At 43.2% G+C, this 26,141-nt stretch overlaps 1 protein-coding gene across 1 annotated transcript in view; it reads left to right on the forward strand.

Annotated features, from left to right (window-relative positions):
* The window catches only part of Atl3 (atlastin GTPase 3), a 54,745-nt gene that overhangs the window by 1,844 nt on the left and 26,760 nt on the right, over positions 1 to 26,141 (forward strand). The window contains exons 2-5 of the mRNA XM_008834193.3: positions 14,921 to 15,135; positions 15,512 to 15,655; positions 20,037 to 20,141; positions 21,236 to 21,286. Of these exons, the coding sequence (XP_008832415.1) occupies positions 14,921 to 15,135; positions 15,512 to 15,655; positions 20,037 to 20,141; positions 21,236 to 21,286 (515 nt within the window). The remainder of the gene's footprint in view (positions 1 to 14,920; positions 15,136 to 15,511; positions 15,656 to 20,036; positions 20,142 to 21,235; positions 21,287 to 26,141) is intronic.

The following is a 26,141-nucleotide window of genomic DNA, read 5'->3' on the forward strand; positions in this document are numbered from 1 at the left end:
TGAAGGAGAAAGCGCCTCCCCAAGGTAATCATCAGTAACGCAGTTTGACTAATAATCTTTTTATGATTTCTGTAACATACTTTGGTGAAGTCAAACTTCAAGTTAACTTATTTGTGAATTTGGGATTTACTTATACTGGGCCAGCAGGTTGCTGAATGGGTAAATGGACTTGCCTTCCAGCTCAATGACCTGAGTTTGATCCCTTAGATCAACATGGTGGAAGGAGAGAACTGATCCTCTGACCCCAACATGTACTGCAGTGTTCCCATGCTCCCATGTACACATTAAGTAAATGTGTAAATCTTTTTTTTTTTTTTGGTCTTTTTGAGACAGTGTCTCACTGTAGTCCCAGCTGTCCTGGAACTCACTATGTAGACCGCTGGCATCGAACTCAGGTCCACATGCCTCTGCCTCCCGAGTGCTGGGATTGAAGGCGTGTGCCACCACGCCTAGCTTTTTTGGTCTTTTTGATACTGTCTCCCTGTAGCCCTAGTTGATGTGGAGCCTCCCTATATGGACCAGGCTGGCCTCCTGATCTCACAGAGATCTGCCTGCTGCTGTCTCCCAAGTGTTAAAGGCATTTACTACCACCCTTGGCTGCAAAAAGTTTTCTAAAAATAGAATTTTCCCAAATACTTGCTTTACCCAGCTTGTTTGTTAATTTTTTTTTTTTTTTTGAGATCAGTATTTTATGTAGCCTAGACTGGCCTCTGAGGTTGATCTTGAAGTACTATTCTGCTTTCTTCTACCTTTGAAGTGTTGGAATTACAGACTTGTACCATTGTACCAGATTCTGTTAAAGTTCTTTATGGTTTTGTGTTTTATAATTGAGGAAGTGTTAAAGTAACAATTCCATTCTAATTAAAAAAATATTTTATTATTTTTATTTTATGTGTATGAGTGTTTTGCCTGCATGTATGAAGTACACCAGGTGCATGCAGTGCCCCAGAGGCCAGAAACAGGGTGTTTGATTCCCTGGAACTGGAGTTATGGATGATTGTTAGCTGCCATGTATTAACTGCTGAGCCATCTCTCCAACCCCACAACTACATTTTCAAGTTTGAATTAAAACATTGTTTAAAAAAATTAATATGTGTGAGTGTTTTGCCTGCATATGTGTAAGTTCACCAGTGTTGTAAAATGTCCACTGATGGCCAGAAGAGGGCACACATCCCCTGGAACTGGAGTTAAGGACAGTTGTGAGCTGCCATGTGGGTGTTGGGAACCAAACCCAGGGCCTCTGTAGTCTGTGCTCTTAGCCACTGAGTTATCTCTCCAATCCCTTAATGTTTGAATTTTAAAACATTTTCCTGGCCTATTTTTCAAATTCTAGGTGTGTATTTAATACCAAGGGGAAGAAGTGAGGGGGAAGATTTTAATTAAAAAACAAAACAAAACAGTTGCTTAGAGCTATGACTCTGTTACTCTGGGACTCTTAAAGCCTCTATGTGCTTGGGTTCCACTCTTAAATTTGGATTTAATTCACTAAGGAGACAGTGAAAAGAAAAATCCCCAGTAATTTGGATTTGCATTCTAGTGCATAATAATACTTTCCTTTTGGTAGTTATATACATTTGAATCAAATTATTTTATAGAAAATAATACACTTGCTGCCAGCATTTATGTTGAAAATTGTTGCTCTTCGCAATTTTTTTTTTTTTTGTGGTCTTTTTGAGACAGGGTCTCCCTGTAGCCCCAGCTGTCCTGGAACTCTGGAACTCACTATGTAGACCAGGTTAGCCTAGAACTCACAGAAATCTGCCTGCCTCTGCCTCTGAGTGCTGGGATTAAAGGTATGTGCCACCATGCCTGACTCTTGAGTTTATTTTGTTAAAACATGCTAGATATATTTCAACAGCTAAAAGTAAGTTATGAGTAAATGAGGAGCTACTCTGTAATCATACAGTAAGCGAATAGGGAAAGGAGTGGAGCAAGGCCATTTAAAACTTGAAATGATAAATCCAAGTGAATAAATAGTGCCAGTTAAGGAAGCCTTATTTTTAGCATACTCGACCAAGAAAGCTTTATTTTAACCCAGATATGATGGCTCATGCCTGTAATCCCAGTATTTGGGAGATTAGGCAGAAGGATTGCCATGGATTTGAGGCCAGCCTGGGCTATACAGTGAGTTCTAAGATGGCCTGAACTACAGAGTAAGATCCTGTCTCAAAAAAAGAAGCAAAAACCAAACCAAAACAAAAGAAAAACCAAACCAGACCAAAATAATCAAAACAAGAAAGCCTTATTTAATTGGAATCTAGCTAATTAGAAACCTTTAGATTAATTAGATTTTCTAATTATTTTTTTGAGACGTGGTCTCCCTGTAGCCCCATCTGGCCTGAATTCACTATATAGACCAGGCTGGTTTCTATTGTACAGAGATCTACCTGCCTCTGCCTCCTGAGTGCTGGGATTAAAGGCATGAAACACCATGCCCAGCAATTTCCTACATTTTGGAACAAGGCAAGTAAAAATCACTAATAAATCTGTCCTATTAGAAAATTTTCCCCCTGTCTGTGGTAGACAATTTATATTATTTTTACTTGTTTGGAGCTGAAGGACTCACTATGCTGGCCAGGCTGTCTTTGAATTCTGGATTCATGTGATCTCCCTGTGTCTCATCTTGAATGTCTGGGTCTACACGTACATGGACATGGCTGCCTCACCCTACTTTTGGCATAATGATTGAGCCCTGTCTCTGTAGTTTCGGAATTGTTTTAAATTAAGACCTTTTGTTTTATTGTGTGTGCAGGTGCTAATGCCATGGTGTGTATGCAGAGGTTACAGGACAACTTTTTGGAGTCAGTTCTTTGCTTCTACCTTTACTTGGATTCCAGGGATTAAACTCAGGTCATCAGGCTTGAGCAATTGCTTTACCTGCTGAGCCATCTTGATGGCCCAGTTCGAGTCTTAAGCACTGTTTAGTCATATTTGCTCTTCATAAACCCATGAAACATTAGAAATTTCTCAGTCGACATAGAAAATGGTTTTGTTTAGCGTCCTGTGCTTAAAGCACAAAGATTTTCTACAGCAGATGAATTGGTAAAAAAATTTTCTCCTAAACCCATTAATTAGAATATAAATTTTGCCCCATATTCTGGTTAGTTGACTTTGAGTAGTTTCATGGAAACAGACTTATATGTGCATCTACTGTCACATTTACTGCCTTTAGCCGAGGTGAAATGTCCAGGTTCCAAAAAGAACCACATCCAGTAGTTGTGGAACTCTTAAGGATTGCCTGCAAAGACAAGGGATGAAGATGGTATGCCTCTTTTTGGGTGTGTTGCTCTTGCCCTTTAGAGAATATGGTATTTCAAAAAGGGACTGGAAAACTCAGGTCATAACTCTACAGTGAGTCACACAATCTGCTCAGTAAAGTGTTTCTGTAACTTTGGTTACTTTGCATTTGAGTTTTCTCTGGACAGTAAGGATGAGCACTGAGGATGGTTCTATCCCAGTGGTTCTTAACAGAAGCTGATTTCTGCTACCATGGGGCTTTTAGAAATGGCTAGAGATATTTTTGGATATCACAACCTGGGGTGCTGCTGGCATCTAGTGGGTATAGGCAAGGGGTGCTGCTAAGGGTTTGCTTTCCCCAACCAAGGGTTATCTAGGCACTAATGTAGGTAGTGCCAAGTTTGCTAAACCTTGATCTAGTGTTGAAGTCTCAATTAAGTCTGTATGTAGTTTCTTTCTGTTTGTGGTGCTGAGCTGTGTCCCTAGACTTGAATTTTTTTTGAATTAGTGGCAACTACTTTCAGTTAACCAGTTTTATTGAATTCATAACTGTTCTGATTTTTCTGAATAGATTTTTTAAAATTTTATATATTTTTTGGTCTTTTTTTTTTTTTTTGAGACAGCGTCTCCCTGTAGTCCCAGCTGTCCTGGAACTCGCTGTGTAGACCAGGCTGGCCTTGAACTCACAAAGATCCGCCTGCCTCTGTCTCCCGAGTAAAGGTGTGTGCCACCACTCCTGGTTCTGAATAAATTTTTAAAAGATTTTGTTTTATGAGTGTTTTGCCTGCATGTATGTATGTGTAATATGGATATGCCTGGTGCCCCTTGAGGCCAGAAGAGGGTGTCAGATCCCCCAGAACTGGAGTTACAGATAGTTGTGAGCACCATGTTGGTACTGGGAACCAAATCTGGGTCTTCTGTAAGAACAGTAAATATTCTTTTTTATTTTTATTTATTTTTTTGTCTTTTTGAGACAGGGTCTCCCTGTAGTCCCAGCTGTCCTGGAACTCACTATGTAGATCAGGCTGGCCTTGAACTCACAAAGATCCGCCTGCCTCTGCCTCCCAAGTGCTGGGATTAAAGGAGTGCGCCACCACGCCCGGCATAACAGTAAATAGTCTTAACCTTTGAGTCATCTCTCCAGTCCCCAGAAGGTTTTCTTAAGTATTTGAGAGATTTAAATTTACCCCTTGTGGGACTGGGAATGTAGCTGAATTGGTAGAGTGCTTGCCTAGCATGTATGAAGTCCTGGATTTGTGCCCCAGCACCACAAAAAACTAGGCTTGCAGTTTTAGCTCAGAGGAAGTAGATGGAGGAGGATCAGAAATTCAAGATCATCCCAGGTTACATAACAAGGCCAGCCTGGGCCACAAGAGATTCTATCGTAGCCAAAAAAAACCCGTTACCTGTTTTTTGTGTGTCTGTGTGTTTTGTGGTGCTTGGGATCAAATTCAGAGCCTTGTGCTTGCTTGACAAATGTGTTACCACTGAGCTATACCTGTAGTCCTCCTAGTACTGTTGTTCTGGTAGAACTTAGTAGGTTTTATGTCTTCTCTAAGATTGATAAGGCCAACTATGATTTGTTGTACTTAAAAAAAATTTTTTTTATTAGCTAGGCATGGTGGTGCACACTCTTAATCCTGGTACTCTGCAAGCAGAGGCAGGCAGATCTCTGTGAGATTGAGGCCAGCCTGACCTACACAGTGTGTTCCAGGCTAGCTGGAGCTACAGGGAGAACCCATCTCACAAAACCCAGTTTATTATTATGTGTGAGTACCTAAGTGTAGTATGTGTATCCCATGTGTGTAGGTGCCTGTGGTGGCCAGAAGAAGACGTTGGATTCCCTGGAACTGGAGCTATAGGCAGTTGGGAGGTGCTTGATATGGGTGCTGGGAACTGAACCCAGGTCCTCTGCAAGAACAGCCAGTGTTCTTAACCACTGAACAATTACGCTAGATCCTGTTACACTTTTTTTGAAAGGTTAACCTGTGCTATCAGGATTTTTGTTGTTTTGGGTATTGAATCCAGGGCCTTTTGTATCTTACGCATGTGTTCTACTACTGAGCTACACTCCTATGACCCCTACTCTCCTTTAAAAAAAATTTAAGGCCTGTAATTCTAGTATTAGTGCTATAGTATGCCCATGTCTACACAGTTTCCTTAATAATTAATTTCACCTGTTAGTCCTTCAATTTCACTTTTTTAAACTTTAATTTTATATGTATGAGTCTTTTGTCTGCATGTATGTAGGTGCACCATGTATGTACAGTGCTCTCAGAGGCCAGAAGAGGGTGTCACATCCCCTGGAACTGGAATTATAGACCGTTATTAGCTGCCATGTGGGTTCTGGGAACTGAACCCTGGTCCTCTGCAAGAGCAGGCAGTGCTCTAGCCACTGAGCCGTTTCTTTAGCCCCTCAACTTCACTTTTCATTCAACTTGGGTAGTTGTCATTTTAGTGCAGAGAGTATGTGAAATGTGGTTTAGATTATTTGAATAGGTTTATCAGATGTCTCGGTTAGTGTGGCTTAAGGTGTATTATGTAAAGGATAAGTCAGTAGTTTATAAGTAATTAGGAAAAAGGTTGTAGTGTCCATATAAGCTGTTAGATAGATTTCTAATTACCAAAGGTTTTCAGTTTACTTAAAATGATGCTGATCTATTCGTCACATTCTACTTCCTGTGGATTCAATGTGACCAGTCTCCTCCTGCCACCGTGCCTTCCTTGCTATGATGGGCTGTATTCCTTCCATCTACCAACTAAAGTAAACCCTTTTTCTCTATAAAAAAGAAAAAAAAAAAAGGATGGCAGATAGAGTTATCATGAGCTCTTTACAGTGATAATCAGACTTGACACTGATAAAGTATTTCTACTTTCCTTTTTTCTGTTTTTTTTTTTTGTTTGTTTGTTTGTTTTTTGTTTTTTGAGACGGTCTCACTAAGCAGCCCTGGCTGACCTGGAATTTGCCATGTAGACCAGGCTGGCCTTGATCTCAAAGATACTCACCTGCCTCCATCTCCCAAGTGCTGGGATTAAAGGTGTGTGCCACTGGACATCTTTTTACTTTCTTAAAGCATAGACTTTTAAGTTTACTTACATGGGTATGGCTGTAACTATAGATAGGCTAAATCTTTGCATATTTTCAAAAGCGTCACATCTGTTATCCATATTTATGTAAGTGCTTGCATTATATAGCATTTTCTGTTGTCTCTATTCGGATGAGGACTTTGGAGAATATTGCTTCTGTAAGGGGAGAAGGCATGTAAGTTTGCCTCTGAAGATACTATCCCTGTAGATATGAAAATTACTGAGAGATTACTTTAAGATTGCTGAGATGTCAGGTAGGTGTGGTGGCTCATGCCTGTAATCCCAACACTTGGGAAGCTGAGACAGGAGAGTAGTAGGTTCTGGGCCAGCCTGAACTACAGTGTGAGACCCTGTCTGAAAAACAGAAACACAGCAACCGTCCTGTTTTATCCCCCTCCCCCCCAAAAAAACCCCAAACAAAACCCAAAACAGTCATTGGATTTTAGAACTAAACAAATAACTCCTGCCTGGTTTTGTGCAGAGGCAGGAGTAAAATGATTTATTCAGTGTGGAGCTGGGCCAGAACTCTGGTGTTTCCTTATTGTTATGGCAGCCTTTCTCCTATATAAACTGCCTCACCAGAATAACAACCTTTGCCTTTAATCCTAGCACTGTAATTTCACTGCTCTGGAGGCTGAGGCAGAAAGATTGTGAGTTTGAGGTGAGCCTGGACTTCGTAGTGGGCAAGACCCTGTATCAAAAACAAAAATGTCAAACAAAAACACCCCGAAATAGTTTGTCAAAGAAGAAACCTAAGAAATGGTAGGACTTGGTAATACATCAAATGTAGGGAGCCAGAAGTGGGAAAATGTGGAGGCCTTGAGAGAAGTGAGGTAACCGAGTGAGCTATTTTGAAATATTAAATGTCGACTTGTAAACTGTAGCACTGGGAGGGGTGAGAAGCTTGACTCATTTTCCTGTGAGACGGAAGGCTCACACAGGCTGGTAGAACTGGACCGAGAACTTGTCCCATCTCTGGTCGGTGATTTCCACATAGCCCTCCTGCTAGTGCACTGAGGGGAGCAGTCGGGTGATTGTCCCGTACACCTCTGTACATTAGAACTCAGTGTAGGTTAGGGTCATGTCATCAAAATAGAGGATAGAAAAACAGGCGTAGGTGGGAATAAAGAGCTCATTGAAGCTGGCCACAGTGGCCACGCCTGTAAACCCAGCAGGTTCCCGGGAGCAGAAGGATCAGAAGTTCAAGGCCAGCCTTGGCTACTTCTTGAGTTTGGAGCCAGCTTCTCTTCACCCCTCCCCCCTGGCCCCCAAAGGGGGAAAACTTGTTGAGAGAGTGAGAGAACTGGAAGAGATTGAAGAACATTGCTGCATAGCCACCACCGGAGGCTGAGGGAGGGAAAGGACTGGTGCAGGGAGGGAAGAGAGGGTCTGAAAGACCTCCAGGATGAGTCTTTGCGTCTAAAATTGCCCTCTTTTTTTTTTAAATTATTTTTTTTGACAAGGGGTCCAGGTTGAGACAGTCTCCCTATGTATGGGGAATGGCTTCAAACTTTGATTTTTCCCTGGTTCTGGAATTACCAGGTTTTAGCTCCTGTCTGGTTGCTAATTTGTTGTTGTTGGGATAGTCTCATGTAGCCCAGGGTGTCCTTGGTTTTGTTCTGTATCTGAGGCTGGCCTTGAACTGTTGATACTGGGATTACAGGCATGTGCCACCATGTCCAGTCTGCTAAATCTTAATTAGAATAGGGTGATATTGTAAAGTCACATGCAATGAAAAGAGAAATGTGGCAAGGAGAAATGAGTTACTCAGTGTGTCGGCTGCTGTTCTTTAGAGGTTAGATTTTAGTTTTTGAGATTTGATGTTGTTTGTCTCACTGTAGTCCCAGCTGGCCTGGAACTCCCTGTGTAGACCACGTTAAGATCCACTTGCCTCTGCCTCCCGAGGGCTGGGACTAAAGGCATGAGCCACCATGCCTAGCCCCCAGTCTGGCTTTGAATTTGCAGTCCTGACTCTAAATGTCTCTAAAGTCTCACTGAGGGACAGTGATGAACTCTATTCATTTATTCCTCATATTTTTGTTTGTCTGCCATTTGTGGGTGCTCTGGGAATTTGGAGGATATAGCATTGAACAAAAGAGACAAAAACTCCTGCCCCCATAGACCTTATATTTTGGAGTAGAGAAAGCTAAGATTCAGTCCTTGCCCTGTCTTGATTCTTGAGCCTATGCGCATCCCTTTTAGCATACTATATACAGCCACAGATGGGCTGCTGAGATGACTCAGTAAGGAAAGTTACTTGCCCCAAGCCTGACAACCTGAGTTTAATCCCTGGGACCCACTTGTGAAAGGATAGCACCAACTCTTAATAAGTTGTCCTCTGACCTCCACATATACAAGATGGCATGAGTGAGCTCCCATAAATAATAAGTAAATGCAATAAAAATTAAAATCATAGACTCAAGGTGGGGTGCGTGATGAGGACAGGGGAGTTGAGTTTTGAAGCATGAGTAAGTATGTGCCTGGAGTCTCGCGGTAAGAAGCATTTCAGGCCTTGGGAATGAGTGGTTGCATAGGTTATATACTTGAAACTTTGGAATTGAGACAGGACAAGATAGGACTTGAGTCCTAACTTTCTCCCAGTGGAAATACCAGTGAGAATACATTTTCCTGGGAGGAGAACAATAAGACCAGTGAAGAGAGTGGAAAAGATTCTGACTTACAGGATGGAAATTTTAGCTTTGAGCCAACAATCTATAAAATGTTTATTTTTTTTTAATTTTTAATTTTTGTATTGCTACGGGTAGAACACAGGGCCTGTGCATACTGGGCACATCTCTACCACTGAGCTACATTTGTCCCTATATTCTATAATTTTTGAGAGCTTTTAGTGTAGCTGCTGTCGTGATGGTTTTTTTTTTTTTTAATTTTTAATTTTTTAAAGACAGGATCTCCAGCTGGCCTGGAACTTACTATGTAGAGCTCACCAGGCTGGCCTTGATCTCCTAGAGATCTGCCTGCCCCTGCCTCCCCAGTGCTGGGATTGAATGATATACTTTTACTGTAAAGAAGTAGAAGAGTTCAACCTAAGGAATGAGGTAACATAATCAGGGATGGCAGTTTGGATAATCAGCTTAGTCATTAGGCAAGGTTGGGAAAGGAAGAGTATGCTGTTGAGGACCCTAAGCTTAGTGGTTCCCCTCCATGTCCTCTGAGGGCAGGATTTTTGTCTCTTGTTCAGGGTTATACATCCAAGTTCCAAGGCTTCTTACATAGTAATCGAGCAATCCACTGCTGAACTCTGCCCTCAGGCCCCTAAGGTTTTGATGGAAGAATTTCAATGATTGTTGAGTCCACATGACAGGAGAGGATAAATCAGCTAAGGCCGTCTATCTGATGTCTGGAAATGGGTCAGTGGAAATCAAGTTTTTACTTGGAAAATCAGTAATTAAACCCTGTTGTCTTTAGGAAGCAGGATGCTCCATTTGTGCATTGAGGTGTTGGTGATGGATATAGTTAAAAATGATTTTTCCTGGGCTGGAGAGATGGCTCAGCGGTTAAGAACACTGACTGTTCTTGCAGAAGACCTGGGTTCGAATCCCAGCACCCACATGGCAGCTAACAACTGTCTGTAACTCCAGTCCCAGGGGATCCGACAGCCTCTTCTGTCCTCTGAGGGTATTGCACAACACAGGTGCACTTACCTACGTACAGGCAATACACACATACATAAAATAAAAAAATACATGGCCCAAAGCAAAGGAACACTGTTAGTGAATAAGGTCCTTTTGTCCAGTGCCTGTTGATGACTGCTTATACTCCTGATAAGAGTGCAGGCTCACCCAGCTCTCTCCACTAAATGTAGCCTGTTCTCTTGGGTATTGTATTGCAGGAAGCAAGAGAGGAAGCTGAATGAAAACTTGGGTTTTTCCTTTGTCCTCAGCAGTCACCAGCTTTTCTTGAGGGGCAGTTCACTGTGCATAACCACATAGATTTTTATTTTATATTTTAAAATTTTGTTTATTATTTTTATTTTATGTGTATGCGTGTATTGCCTGCATGTAGGTAAGTGCACCCGTGTTGTGCAATGCCCGTGGAGGTCAGAAGAGGCTATTGGATCCCCTGGGACTGGAGTCACAGACAGTTGTTAGCTGCCATGTGGGTGCTGGGATTTGAACCCAGGTCTTCTGCAAGAACAACCAGTGCTCTTAACTGCCGAGCCATCTCTCCAGCCCCCAACCACATAGATTTTTTTTTTAATATGTATATTTTATTTTTATTATTTTTTATGTGTATGCGTGTATTGCCTGCATTATGTGAGTGCACCCATGTCGTACAATGCCTGTGGAGGTCAGAAGAGGCTGTCGGATCCCCTGGGACTGGAGTTACAGATAGTCATTAGCTGCCATGTGGGTGCTGGGATTCGAACTTGGGTCTTCTGCAAGAACAACCAGTGTTCTTAACTGCTGAGCCATTTCTCCAGCCCCCAACCACACAGATTTTATATATATATATATTTAATTTTTATTAATTTTTTATGTGTATGAGTGTATTGCCTGCATGTATGTGAGTGCACCCGTGTTGTGCAATGCATGAGTGTATTGCCTGCATGTATGTGAGTGCACCCATGTCGTGCAATGCACAAGTATATTGCCTGCATGTGTGTGAGTGCACCCGTGTTGTGCAATGCCACAGAGGTCAGAGGAGGGCTTCGGATTCTCCTGGAACTGGAGTTAGGGACGGTTCATAGCCGACCACATAGATTTTTATCGTTGGATTATATGCCCTCTTCCCTGTATGTAGCCTATGCAACCTTATCTTTCTTGCTTCTGGCTGATAAGTGCCACCAGTATCCTTAGGATTGTGACCTTCAACTTTGTTAAACTCTACTCTCTATTCATTTGACAGTCACTGTGTGCTTGCCATGTGTGCTGTTACTTTCTCATTGTGCAATTAGCTGAATGGAAGAACAGATGAAATTGAAAGATCCAGTGTATAAACTTAAGTCTTGGGAGACTTTTATATTGGTTTCTAGATTTGGCTGTATCTGAAATCCTTTGTGTTAGTGCTTTAAGCAAGAGAGACATCTTTAGAAGAAGGTGTTGGATCCCTGGAACTGGAGCTACCGACAGTTGGTGGCTACCATGTGGGTGCTGGGATTCATACCCAGGTCCTCTGCAAGAGCAACCAGTGCTCTTAACTGCTGAGCCCCTCACTCCACTTCTGTATCCATTGAGCAGGAAGGGGGAAAATGCTTGATCTGGAAGTTGTCTTTTCCAGTCATTTCCCTTTGGTCACAACCTAGTCACATGGACTTAAGGTTGGGCTAGAAGTGTGTTTCTTTGGGGCAGTTACATGCCCTGCTAAAAAAAATTGCATAGGGGGAGGAGGAGGAGTTAGAACAAAGAATAATGGTACATGTGTGCAAGTGCCATAATGAAACCCATTACTTTGTATGCCAACATAATAAAAAACTAACCCTGTTACATAAGAGGAGGGAGAAATCAGTATTGGGGGAATGACCAGCCTTCTCTGCCACCGTTAGGACTTTGTTTTGTAAACTTCTTTGAGTTCTGCACATTACATTATGGCTTTTCCATTAGATCTGGAAAAACTCTTTGCAGTTTTTTGTTGTTGCTGTTGTTTGTTTTTTTAATGAGCTAGGGATAGAACCCAGGGACTTGCACATGCTAGGCAAGTGCTCTCACTGAGCTACATCCCCAGCCCCAGTTTTTCTCACTGGTTCTTTTGTATGGGAGATTGAAGAGCTTTAGGACTTGGGTTGACCTGCTGCTGTAGTGATAAGAACTCTAGGAGTAATTGGGAGTAGGGTACATACCTGTAGTTCCAGCACTTGTGGAGGCTGAGGCAGGAGGACCTTAAATTTCAGGCCAGTTTGAGCTACATAAAGGGGTTTTGTCTCAAAAATCATCCACAGATAGTCTCCTTTTTATTTAGGGAACAAGGGGAAGAATAGGTTTTTCTTCCATTTGTGTGTGTGTGTGTGTGTGTGTGTGTGTGTGTGTGTGTAGTTTTTCTTCCATTTGTGTGTGTGTGTGTGTGTTTGTGTGTTGTGTGGCACATGTTTATTGGGTGTACATACACGTGTGCTTGTGCATATGGAGGCCCGAGGTTGATGTCAGGAATTCTCAGTCATTCTTCCACCGTATTCATTGAGGTAGGATCTCACTCAAACCTAGAGCTCAGGGACAATGACTAGTCTTACTAGCCAGCTTGCTCTGGAGATCTATTGTCTCTGTTCTCTGAGGCTGGAATTATGGACTGGTCACCATGCCCATCTGCTATTTATGTGTCTTCTGGGATCTGAACTGGTCCTTAAGTGCTTTGAACTACTGGACCATCTCCATAGCTTGTGTTTTGTTTTTTGAGACAGGGTATCAGTCTGTAGCCCAAGTTGACTTGGACTTATTATTTGTGCCTCAGTCCTGGCGGGGTAGGGAGGGGTGGGGAGTACAGATGTGGGCCACTACACTGGGCTTTGCCTTTCTTTTTTTTTTTTTTTTTTTTGTCTTTTATTTTTGAGACAGGGTCTCCCTGTAACCCCAGATGGCCTGGAACTCACTATATAGACCAGGCTGGCCTTGAACTCACAGAGATCTGCCTGTTGGGACTAAAGGCATGTGCCACCACACCTAATGGGCTTTGCCTTTTTACTGTCTCATTAATGTCTTTTCTTATTAAATTACTGTGTTTGTGTATATGTATGGGGGTGTGTATGTGGCGGTCAGAGGACAACTTGTAGGAGTCTACTCCCTCCTTCCAGAATGAACTCAGGTCATCAAGCCCTTGTTTTTTTTATATCTATATCTATATATCTATATATGTTTTTTAATTTATTATTTTTATTTTATGTGTATGCGTGTATTACCTGCAGGTAGGTAAGTGCACCCGTGTCGTGCAGTGCCCACGGAGGTCAGAAGAGGCTGTTGGATCCCCTGGGACTGGAGTTACAATACAGTTGTTAGCTGCCATGTGGGTGCTGGGATACGGGTCTTCTGCAAGAACAACCAGTGTTCTTAACCGCTGAGCCATCTCTCCAACCCCTATATTTAGTTTTTTTGAGACAGGGTCTCCCAGGAGCCCCAACTGGCCTGGTACTCACTATGTAGACCAGGCTAGCCTTGAACTCACAGAGATCTATGAGCCTCTGCCTCCCTAATGCTGAGATTAAAGGCTTGTGCCACCATGCCTGGCCCACCTCTTGATATTATTTTTAAATTACTTCTGGGGCCAGTTAAAATCGCTTGCCTTGTAAGCCTGACAACCTGAGTTCAGCCCTCAGATCCCATGGTGGAAGGAGAGAACCAACTCCTAAAAGTTGTCTTTTGATGTATGTGCCATGGGCCTATACTCAAATACAATAATAAAAAGATTAAAAGATGTTTTTCTTACCATGTTAATTATACATAATATTTGGCTTCATTGTGGCATTTTCATGCATGTATAATGTATTTGAGATTTCAAATTCATTTGTCATTATCGTGTGTAAATGTATGTATGAGCGTGCAGAAATGCTGGTGCAGAGCATAGAGGTCAAAGAACAACTTTGAGGAGTCAGTTCTCACCTCTCTGTTGTGGCCAGGCCTCTCAGTTCTGCTGCTGTGCTGTGTACTCCAGGGTAGCTGCCCATGCGTTTCTGGCAATTCTCCTTGTCTCCGTCTTCCATCCTGCTGTAGGAGTGCTGGGATTACAGATGCACACTGCTGCATCTGACTTTCTTACGTGGCTTCCAGAGATTGAACTCAAGTGGCTTGTAAGGGCAAGTGCTTTTACCTTTTGGGCCATCTTTTGGCCCCATATATAATGTATCTTTATTACGTTCGTCCCTTTCCTGTTCCCCTCCTGCTACTATTGAATCCCTTCCTCTTCTCACCAAGTCCCTCTTCTATTTTCTTGTCTTTAGTCACTATTTTTTGATGACCCAGTGAGTTTCATTAGGGTTATTTACAGAGTCTTGGGTGATACATTGTTTATAGGAACATGGGCTCCTTACCACTGAAGAAAATCTCCCTCCCCCAGTGACTATTATTAACTGACTGCAGATACTCAGGGAGGGGTGGGTCCTTAGGTGACTTCTTATCTATCTATAGGTCCTTGGGGTAGCCTCTCATGCAGCCCCCCCATGACAGAATGTTGACAGGCCCAATCTAGTCTTGTGTTACTTATTACAACTGCTGTGAGATCAAGTGTGCAGGGAAGATGTCACATTCTAAGAAGATGGCGGTCCGCCTCACTCTGCTGCTTCCTCTGGCTCTTAACACTCTCTTTGCCTTGTTCTCCATAATGTTCCCTGAGCCATGGAGGGGATGATAGGGATGATAGATGTCTCCTTTATGACTGAACATCCAACAGTCCCTTATTCTTAGTACTTTGACCAGTTACGAGTCTCTGTAGGTACAACTGTTACTGGGATCTTTTAATTAACAAGTATTGCTAATTTTATTGAAATCCTATTGTCATTTTTTATGTTTTATGACATATTTCTGCCTTGTTAAGAAAACTTGGCTCTCTTCATGATGTGTGTGCATGTAAATATATGTCTGTCTGTCTGTCTGTCTCTCTTTCTCTCTCTCTATATAAATGTTTGAAATGAATTTTTTTCTCTACATGAACATAGGTGATGCCATGGAGAGTGGAAAACCTGGTCCAGTGCAGGTGGTTTTGGTGCACAAAGAGCAGCATTCCTTTGAGCTAGAAGAAAAAGCCTTGGCTAGCATCCTCCTGCAGGACCACATCCGAGATCTTGATGTGGTGGTAGTGTCTGTGGCTGGCGCCTTCCGCAAGGGCAAGTCATTCATCCTGGACTTCATGCTGCGGTACTTATACTCTCAGGTAACAGAGAATTAGTTCACTTCAGAGTAGAAAGTGAGCAGCCAGGCATGGTGGCCTTGAATCCCAGCACTCAAGAGGCAGAGGCCAGCCTGGTCTATGTAGTATGTCCAGGCCATCTGGGGCTACAGGGAGACCCTGTCTCAAAAAAAAAAAAAAAAAAAAGGAATGAAAAATCAAAGCAAAAACAAAATGAAACAGCAGAAAATGAGCAAAATAATCTCATGACTTCGATGTGTAAAACTACCTAAGATTTAGTGGAGGGGTCTAGGTGTGGAGCACAGTGCTTCCCTAGAACGTACAAAGCCCTATATTTTATCCCCAGCACCTCTGAAAACAAAACCAAAGATTTAATGGAAACATCTTATTTCTCCTGTAGAAAGAAAGTGGTCATTCAAATTGGTTGGGTGACCCAGAAGAACCATTGACAGGATTTTCATGGCGAGGAGGCTCTGACCCGGAAACCACTGGAATTCAGATCTGGAGTGAAGTTTTCATGGTGGAGAAGCCAGGTGGGAAGAAGGTAAGGATGGAAAAAACAAAGGTTTAGAAATTCTAACAGAACCACAGGATGAGAACCTGAGTGTGCTTTGCCTCACATGGCCACTTCATGATTAACCTTTCTAAAAACTGCCAAGGGGCTGGAGAGATGGCTGTAAGGAGCACTGACTTTCTTGCAGAGGACCCAGGTTCACACAGCACTCATATGGTATACGTGGTAACAACCATCCATAACACCATTCCAGTGGGTCTGATGCCCATTTCTGGCCTCCTTGGGCATTGTATGACATGGGTGCACTTACGTACATTCAGGCAAAACACTCATACACACATAAAAATAAATAAAAATTAAAAAAAAAGCAACCTTCCAAACTGCCAAGTAGCTTCTAAGATGTCTGTGCCAACCAATGTTCCTACTAGAAGTGGGAGAGGCTCTAGCACCTAATATTGTGATACTGTGTCTTACTGTATAGCCTGACTGGTCTCCAGCTTGATTTCTTATCCTCTTGAGTCTTGGTATTACGGCTGTATACCAATATGCCTGCTTATGTGTATTAACTCATTTGATGGCCTGTATACACCTCTGAATAGGTGCCCCCCTTTTTTATTTCTTATTTTGAGGCAAGGTCTCCCTATAGTCCCAGCTGACCTGGAACTCACTGTGTAAACTAGAATAGCCTGGATTTTACAGATATTTGCCTGCCTCTGCCTCCAGAGTGCTGAGATTAAAGGTGTGTGCCAACATACCCAATTTGTGTATATGTTTTAAAGGGTCTGTGCATGTGTGTATGGATACATGTACATGTGTGTATTCATGTGTCTGTGCACATGTATGTGGGTATATGTGTGCAGGCCAGAGGATAGTCTTTGGTGTGATTCCTAGGAACGTTGCTTATCTCTTTTTGAGCCCTTGGTCTGGAGTTTACCAGTTAGAGTATGCTGATTGGCCAGTGAACCCCAGGGGTCTTCCTGCCTCTACCTCCCCAGTGCTGGGATTACAAGTGCACACTGTGGAGTCCAGCAGTTCTACATGGGTTCTGGGCATCCAGCTCAGGTCCTTGTTCTTGTGAGGCAAACACTACTGACCTAGCTATCGCCTCAGCTCTGTGGTATTTTTTCTAATAGCCAACCTAGTAGGTATGAAGTGATGCCACTGTGGGTTTTTTTGGTTATTGGTGTTGTTTTTAAAATATTTATTTATTGTTTTATCTTATGTGCATGAGGGTATTGCCTGCATATGTGTAAATGCACCCCAGTTGTGCAACGACTGTGGAGGTCAGAAGAGGACGTTGGCTCCCCTGAAACTGGAGTTATGGGTTAGCTACCATGTGGGTGCTAGGAATTGAAACTGGGTCCTCTGCAAGAGCACTCAGTGCTCTTAACCACTGAACCAGCCCGTATGTTTTTTTGAGACAGATCTACCCCAGCTGTCCTGATACTAAATAGAGGCCAGGTTGGCCTTGATTGCACAGAAATTTACCTGTCTCTGCCTCCCAAGTGCTAGGATTAAAGGCTTGCACCACCATACCTTGTTTAGTCATTGTAGTTTTGATTTGCATTTGTATTTCAGTAATGGCTATTGAACATCTTTTCATGTACTTACTAGCCATTTGTACATTTTGGGAATAGTGTCTATTCAAATCCAATCCAGTTTTTTTGCAATGATAATGATAACATTCGGATATATTCCCATCTCTTCAAGGCTCCCCCGCCTTTTGTTTTGAGATAGGGTCTCACTGCATAGCCCTGGCTGGTCTGGACGTCCCTATGTAGAACAGACTGGCCTTGAACTCAGAGATCTGCTTGTCTGCCTCCCAAGCACTGGGACTAAAGGTTGTGCTTCCACCACCACACCTGGCCAAGGTGTAGCCCATGCTGGCCCTGAACTCTTCTGACTGCCTTTTCAGCATATACTACCAGCCTGTGCTACTACCCGCCCCCTTTTTTTTTTTTTTTTTTGTGTGTGTGTGTGTGTGTGTGTGTGTGTGTGTGTATGTTTTGAGGCAGCATCTCCCTGTAGCCCCACCTGTCTTGGAACTCACTATATAGATCAGGCTGGCCTTGAACTCACAGAGATCCTCCTGCCTCTGCCCCCCAAATGCTGGGATTAAAGACATGTGCTACCACGCCTGGCCTTAAATTTTTTTTTTTTTTGTCTTTTTGAGTCAGGGTCTCCCTGTAGCCCCAGATGGCCTGTAACTCACTATGTAGACCAGGCTGGCCTTGAACTCACAAAGATCCTCTTGCCTCCTCCCCCCCCACCCCAGTGCTGGGACTACAGGCCTGCACCACCATGCCTGGCCTTAAAATTGTTTTTAAACAAGCTAAAACAACAACAACAATGGGCTGGAGAGATGGCTCAGCCGTTAAGAGCACTGACTGCTCTTGCAGAGGACCTGGGTTCGATTCCCAGCACCCACATGGCATTACGACCATCCTTAACTCCAGTTCCAGGGGAATCCAAAGCCCTCTTCTGACCCCGGGCAGTGCACAACACTGGTGCACTCACATACATGCAGGCAGTACACTCGTATACATAAAATAAAAATAAGCCACGTGTGGTGGCGCATGCCTTTGATCCCAGCACTTGGGAGGCAGAGACAGGCAGATCTCTGTGAGTTCAAGGCCAGCCTGGTCTACATAGTGAGTATCAGGACAACTGGGGCTACAGGGAAACCCTGTCTCAAAAAACAACAACAAAAAAACCAATTTTGTTTTTTTGGAGACAGGGTCTCCCCAGCTGGCTGGTCAAGTGTGCTGTGATTAAAGGCATGTGCCACCATGCCTCTGGAGGCCAGAAGAGGGTGTTGGATCACCTGGAACTGGAGTTACTGACAGTTGTTAGCCACCATGTGTGTTCTGGGAATGAAACCCAGATCCTCTGAAGAGCAGCCAGTGCTCTTAACCACCGAGCCTCCTCTCCAGCCCTTAACATTTTTCTAAGTTTATTCTTTCATAGATGTACATGGTGTATTTTGGTCATATTCACCCCTCCCCAACATTTCCTTCAACGTCTGGAGTTTCCCTTCCAACCTCATGCCCTTTTTCTTTTTTTTTTTTAACCTAATGGCATCTTTATTGTGTTCTGTGTTTTGTAAAAGTTGAAGTGTTAATTCTTTAAAATCAGTCAACCAGAAAATCCTAGAAATATGGAAGATAAATACAGCTTTTTACATAAAATGCTTAAATACTCCAGCCCATCAGATTATATTTATTAATATTTTAAATTATTTGTTATTAATTGGCTTACAAAGTAACAGATTTCCTTGTGGATTTTCATACATACTTTTTTTTGGTTGACACTTCCCCTCACCCCCTCTTTCCCTCATCTCCCTACCCCCCATCGCAACTTAAATCTTTTCATCCTTAGTATTTTCCACTTTCAAATCAGGTCTTCTACTACCCTCGTCCTTTAAAGCCTCTTTTCTCCTCTCATAGGCCCCTTTCTAGTTTCTTGTCCTCTCTACGTACTCATACCCACATAAATAATACATATATAAAAATTAGAAACTGGGGGACTGGAGAGATGGCTCCAGCTGTTAAGAGCACTTGCTGTTCTTGAAGTCCCAGGTTTGAATCCCAGCACCCACATGGCAGCTAACAGCTCTTTGTAACTCCAGTTCCAAGGGATCTGACTCCCTCTTCTGACTGCCGCGTGCGTACACACTCATTGCATTGCATGACACGGATGTTCTTACACATTCAGGCAAATGTGAGAGAGACCATATGATCTTTGTCTTTCTGAGCCTGGGTGTGTTGGATAGCTTCAGCTGTCAACTTGATACAGCTAGGAAGAGGAAACTGAAATTGAAGCATTTCATGCTCCATCTGATTGGTCTGCACATTTCCATGGGGCATTTTTTTTAAATTGCTGGTTGATGTGGGAGGGCCTAGCCCATTGTGGGCCGTGCCAACCCTGGGCAGGGGGTCCTAGGTTGTATAAGAAAGCCTGAGCATAGGCCAAAGGAACAAGCTGGTAAGCTGCTTCCTCTGTGGTCTGTACTGCAGTTCCTTCTCCAGGTTCCTGCTACTCCTATTTACCTATTTTGTATCATCTCACAGGTCAGAGCGGATAACTTCCAGCAAAGAGCTCGGGGCAAAGCAAGACACCTCATTTCAGTTTTCCAATAGAACCCACAAGCAGATGCTGGTAGTTCATGTCAGTGTTACCTGTACTTCTCTTTTGGTTTTTGAGACAGGGTTTTGCTCTATAGCCCATGCTGGTTTGGAACTCATTATGTAGCCCAGGCTAGTCTTGAACATGTGGCCATCTTCTTGCCTCAGCTTCCCAAGTGCTGGGATTATAGGTGTGAGCTACCAGGCCCAGCTGTGTACTTTTAAATTTATTATTTGCATTTCCTTCTCTGCCTTAACCTGTTTATTTTTCTTTTCTTTTTTCTTAGGTTGCAGTTGTTCTGATGGATACGCAGGGGGCATTTGACAGCCAGTCAACTGTGAAAGACTGTGCTACCATCTTTGCTCTAAGTACCATGACTAGTTCTGTTCAGGTAAGATTCCCTCCTCCTTCTCTGTCTCCCTTTTTCCTTTTCCTTCTGTCCTCTACTCCACTCCCCCCCCTTCCTTTGTATTAACTCCTCCCTTCCTGCACCTCCCCTTGCCCTCCTGGGGATTGGGCCTAGGACCTTGGCAATGGTAGACACCTATTTTGCCTCTGAGCCTCTCTAGCCCATCTTTTCTGTTAACATAATTCTTGTGGAGATATAAGTGTTCTTTTTAGGTTTGGTTTAGTTTCCTTTTCTGTTGCTGTGGTAAACAACTGATCAAAACCCCTGCCCTCCTGGGGATTGAATATAGGACCTTGGCAATGCTAGACACCACCTGTTCTGCCTCTGGGCCTCTCTAGCTCATACTTTTCTGTTAACATAATTCTTGTGGAGGTAGGTGTTCTTTCTAGGTTTGGTTTAGTTTGCTTTTCTGTTGCTGTGGTAAACAACTCTGATCAAAACCAACTTGTGAAGAAGAGGATCTATTTGTCTTACGGTTCCAGGTTAGAATCCATCATTGAGACAAGTCAGGGCAGGAACTCAAGGCAGGAACCATGGAGGAACACTGTTTAATGACTTGCTCCCTGGCTTATGCTTAGTCTTTTTATACAGCCCAGGTCCACCTGTTCAGGAATGTTGCCATTCGCAGTGGGTTGGGCCCTCCCACACCACTATCCATCAAGATATGGCCACAGGACGGTCTGATCAAGGCAGTTCTTCAGCTGAGGTTCCCTCTTCCCAGGTGACTCTAGGTCTGTGTCCAGTTGATGATAGATAAAATCAGCACAGACTATATATGTAACTTAAATTCTCAGAAGCTAAAGAGTTAATTTTCCCATTTATATGATATACAAAGTATTCCAATAAAAATCCCAAACATCTTCAACTATTTTTAACTCTAAAGAAGGAACTTTGTGATTTTAGACTTAAATTCTTATTTTCCCAAAAGACAGATAATATTACTGTATAAGCAGCCCTCATATGCTTATGTGCAAACCTTTAATCATACAAAGCTCTGTCAGGTGCTTTAGGTTTATTTGGGATTTGTTTGAAGTAAGCCACAACTAAACTATATAAATCTGGATTTTGTTTTCTAGATTTACAATTTGTCTCAGAACATTCAGGAAGATGATCTTCAGCAGCTACAGGTAATAAGAAAGGGTAATGGGAGTGGTGGGAGAAAGACAAAATAGCAGATTTTCTCTCATATCTGGAATCTAGATCTGAAAACAGAAGACTGTGTGTGGACAGCAAGGGAACTAGAGAGGTGGATGGCCATGGTGGGGTGCCGGATGGCTGTGGTGGGGTGGGGTGAGAAATAGGCTGTGAAGATGGCTCACTCATTGAAGTGCTTGCTATGCAATCATGAGGACCTGATCCTGCATCCTCAGCACTGATGTGAAAAGCTGAGTGTGGTGGTACATGTCTGTAACCCCAGTTCTGGGGAGGCAGAGACAGGGGGATCCTTGGAGCTCACTGGCCAGCTACTATAGGTTGAGCAAGAGACCCTGTCCTGCCAATAAGGTAGAAAGGGCTAGAAGAAGCCTGGCATAGACCTTTGGACACACTTCATGTACATACACACATACATATACAAACACATACAAATACATATAAACACATACACATAGACACAGAGACGCACATACAGAAACAGACATATCGAACACTTGCAGATATGTATTCTTTATGAACATTTTAACATAATACATAATTAAAAAATATCAAGATTTAGGAGCTGGGACTGGAGAGATGGCTCAGCTGTTAAGAACACTTGCTACTCTTGTAGAAGACCCTGGTTCAGTTCCAGGACTCAGCACGGCAGCTCTCAACCATCTGTAACTCTAGTTCCAGGGGTTCCAATTCCCTCTTCTGGTGTCCAAGGGCACTGCACATGTTTGGTGCACACTCATACATGAAGGCAAAACACTCATACACATAAAAATAAATCTTACAAAAAATAAGATTAAAGAGCTGGGAATATAGCATTGTGGTAGAGTGCTTGCCTACATGAACAAGCCCCTGGGTTTAATTTCCTGTATCATAAAAATAAAACCAAAAATATTTCACCCATGAGATGACTCAGTGGATAAGGATGCTTGTTGCTAAGCTTCATGACCTGCATTCTGTGGAACCCACATGGTGGAAGGAGAAAACCAGCTCCTGAAAGTTGTCCTCTAACCTCTACATGTGCATTGTGGTGTGTATACTTGTGCGTGCGCACACAAAATAAATTTTAAAAAGTTAAAATTCTGCAATGGATAAAAAAAAAAAGAGGGGGGGGTTGCCTGGTGGCACATGCCTTTAATCCCAGCACTCAGGAGGCAGAGACAGGCAGATCTCTGTGAGTTCAAGGCCAGCCTGGTCTACATAGCGAGTTCCAGGGCAGCTGGGCCTATAGGTCTCAAAAAGACCAAAAAGAAAAAAAAAGGGGAGCCGGACATAGTGTCACACGCTGTTAGTCCCAGCACCTGGGACGCAGAGGCAGATGGATTCCTGAGCTGGGGCTACAGGGAGAAAAGACCAAAAAAGAAAGAAAAGAAAAATTTTAGAACCAAGAGTTGATGAGTTTTGGATCATAGTAATCCTCTACTTTGTATATCAGTTTCTCTGTCTCTCTCTGTCTTTTAATCTGTCCGTCCTCTCCTCCTCCTCCCTCTCTTCTTAATCTCTTCGTCCTCTCCTCCTCCTCCCTCTCTTCTTTTTGAAACAAACTGGTTTTGAACTTCTGATCCTCCCGCCGAATGCTGAGATTATAGGTATGCTCTATCAGATCTGGCTGTGTATCTATTGCTGAGTTGGAATGGGGTGCTTATGTAGGTGTAGTAGTTACTTTCCTATTGGTGTGATTAAACACCATGACCAAAAGTGACATAAGGGAGGCTGGAGAGATGGCTCAGTGGTTAAGAGCACTGGCTGCTCTTGCCAAGGACCCGGGTTCGATTCCCAGTACCCACATGGGAGCTGACAACCATCCTTAACTCCAGTTCCAGGAGATACAAGTCCACCTTCTGACCTCTGTCAGCATTGCATGACATGGATGCACTAACACACCTGCAGGCTTTAGTGATGTGAACAGAGAACTGAAGAAAGTGGGAAGTTTTAAGAGGACAGTGTTGTAAAAGAGGGAGCATCAAAAAGTGGAGAGTGCTTGGTAGGGTGAAGGAACAAAGCAGCCATCATGTGGGTTTGCCGGGTGTGATGAGAGGGTCCGAGAAAGGCAGTGAGGTCCTGGTTGTCCTCTAGAGGCAGTGGGAGCCATGAGGGACAGAGCAGAAGAGTGATGCTATCTGCCATGTTCAGAATAGATTTTTAGGGGTGTTAGGATGTGTTCAGTGAGTATTGCAGTAATCTAAGTTTAACCAAGTATTTGTTAAGCACTTGGACAGTAGGATGTGCTTGATAGCTGCTGGCTGTTGTTGCTGTTACTACTGCTCTTACTGTCCAGTGGCTTCTCCTCTCCCTCAGAGCAGATCTTACGTGTTGTTCACGTAAACCACACTGCGTTGGTGTTGCAGGGTGGGGTGCAGTTCTTGGCATGCTTCTATGGCTCTGCCTCCCCACCTTCCAAGCCAACACTGAAGAAAACATGAAGATAGGAGGGAGTGTAAATTTGGTGAGTGTATGTTTATTTTATTTTTGTTTTTTTGAGACTGAATCTCTTGTAACTCAGGCTGGCTTTGAGCTCCTGATGTTTCTGCTGCCACTTCTTAAGTGCTTGCTTAGAGGTGTCCACCACTACATGGAGCTTGGGTGTGTCATTGTGGAGATTATCTTGAATATAGAAATATTTTCTGCTTCTTAAAAAAAATGAGTCATCATTAAACCTTGGTCCTTAATGTAACTGGTTGCACTCTGTAGCTTTGTACTGTGCTTCTCAATGGCAATAGTTGCAGCAGCGCATCACATTTAGGAAGTAAGTTTAAAAGAATAAAGAAAAAGCCCACTCTGGAAAGGCACCATGAAGGCCCCATGCCAAGATTTTGTTGTTGCTTTAAGACATGGTTTTGTTGCATATCATGTGCATAGCCTTGGGTTCAATACCCAGTACCTCATTATGGAGTTTGGTATATAAGGCTAGATTAAAAAAAATTGTGTGTGTGTGTGTATGCATTCCATGGTGTGCGTGTGACAGGTCCGAAGACAGCTCTGGAGGTTTTTTGTTGGGGCAGAGCCTCTCTTGTTCTTTGCTGCTATGTACTCTAGGCTAGTGGCCTGTGAGCATCCAGGTGTTTCTGCTCTGCCTGGCTGTAGTAGTGCTGTGGTTACAGATGCGTGCCCCTGCATCTGACTTTTAAAGTGGGTTCCAGATATTGAACTTGAGTTGGGTCCTCAGGCTTGTATGCCTAGAGCCACTGAGCCATTTCCCTGGCCCCAAGGGTAGAGTTGTTCTTTAGCCTTTTAGACGCTACACTGCCATTTCTCTGGTGGCTGGAAGAGCATCTGGCCAAGAAGGTTGGGACCTAGGGGCAGACTTGGAAGCATTTCTTTAATTATCTGTCCCCCTGCCATAGCCCTCCTCCAAGGTAACTGTGCTTTTCATTTCACAGCCCGTTAGGGATTCTGCTGAGAGAATGCACCTGTTCTTGGCCTCTGCTTCTCCCAGATCTGTTAGCAGGGCAGAAAAAGCCAGAACTGGACAGTTGCCATCTGTGTCTTTTTCCTTCCATAGTTTGTGACAAGTCCTTTCTACTGTTGTATTATTTCCTATTCTCTTTGTCCCGAGTTTATGATTTAAACTTCATTTTATTATACTCTTAGTATGGCTTCATAAAGAAAATACACATGGAAACCCTAATTTTAGTGAATTCATTCAGTCATTTGGGTGATGTAAATACTGTGGCTCTAGTACTTTTCTTGCTGTTGGAGATGTAGAGTGCATAAAACAGGCAAATATTCCTACCCAGTGGGCTCTGATTGGTTATTGTGAAGATAACTTGGACAAGGCAAGTAAAGGTGTAATATATTAGTGACAAGAGTTAGGGACAAAAACTAAGAAGGGTGGATAGGAAATACTGTGTGGAATGTTGTGATCTTTTGGGGTAGAGCTCCATGGACTGCTTCACTGTGAAGGAGCCATTTGAGTAAAGACCTGAAGAAATGTAGGAGCTGAGCCCAAGTTTGGGGGCAAGAATATGACTGGACAGGGAGAAGACAGAACAAAGGCCCGAGGCAGCTGTGTGCCCAGGGGGTTCAGAGCTCTCTGCAGCAGGATCATACTAGAAGGATAGCTTTCGTACTGAATGAGGTTGCAGGGTTGTGAGCAGAGGCATTCTGGAATCTAGCTAACCTTTGTAGCAGAGCCTGTAGCAGAGTCTGTATAATGGCCTGAGCTGGGAGGCCAGTTAGGACAGGCCATCTAAAACTCTTTATTCATGATCCCCTTTTTTTGCCCAAGAAATTAAAAAAATTAAAAAAAAATTTTGTGTTATGAGTGTTATGCCAGCATGTATGTAAGTACACCTGTGTTATGCATTGCCTGTGGAGGGCAGAAGAGGGCGTCAGATCCCCTGGAACTGTAGTTAAAGACAGTTGTTAGCTGTCATGTGGGTGCTGGGAATCAAATCTGGGTCTTCAAGAGAGGCCAGTGCTCTTAACTGTTGAGCCATCCATTTCTCCAGCCCTGCCCAAGAAATTTTTAAGGGATGGGTGTAGCAGCCAGCTGGCCTTTCTCTCCCCAGAAGGCCTGACACAATGCAGGCCTTGAGCAACGGCTGTCAGGACAGAGCTTCCTCCAGAACATAAAGTGTTTTGCAAACAAAATCATCTATTAATATATCAGGTTTTAAACTTTTTTCCATTCATGATCTCTTTTTTTAAAAAAATTTATTTTATTTTTTATCATTTTAATTTTATGCGTATGAGCATATTGCCTGCATGTATGTGAGTGCACGCATGTTGTGCAATGCTGCAGAGGTCAGAAGAGGGCTTCCTATTCCCCTGGAACTGGAGTTAAGGACAGTTCATAGCCGCCATGTAGGTGCTGGGACTCAAACCCAGTCT

The sequence above is a fragment of the Nannospalax galili genome, unplaced genomic scaffold (genome assembly GCF_000622305.1).
Source record: "Nannospalax galili isolate Female #2095 unplaced genomic scaffold, S.galili_v1.0 scaffold1677, whole genome shotgun sequence".
Taxonomy (NCBI): domain Eukaryota; kingdom Metazoa; phylum Chordata; class Mammalia; order Rodentia; family Spalacidae; genus Nannospalax; species Nannospalax galili.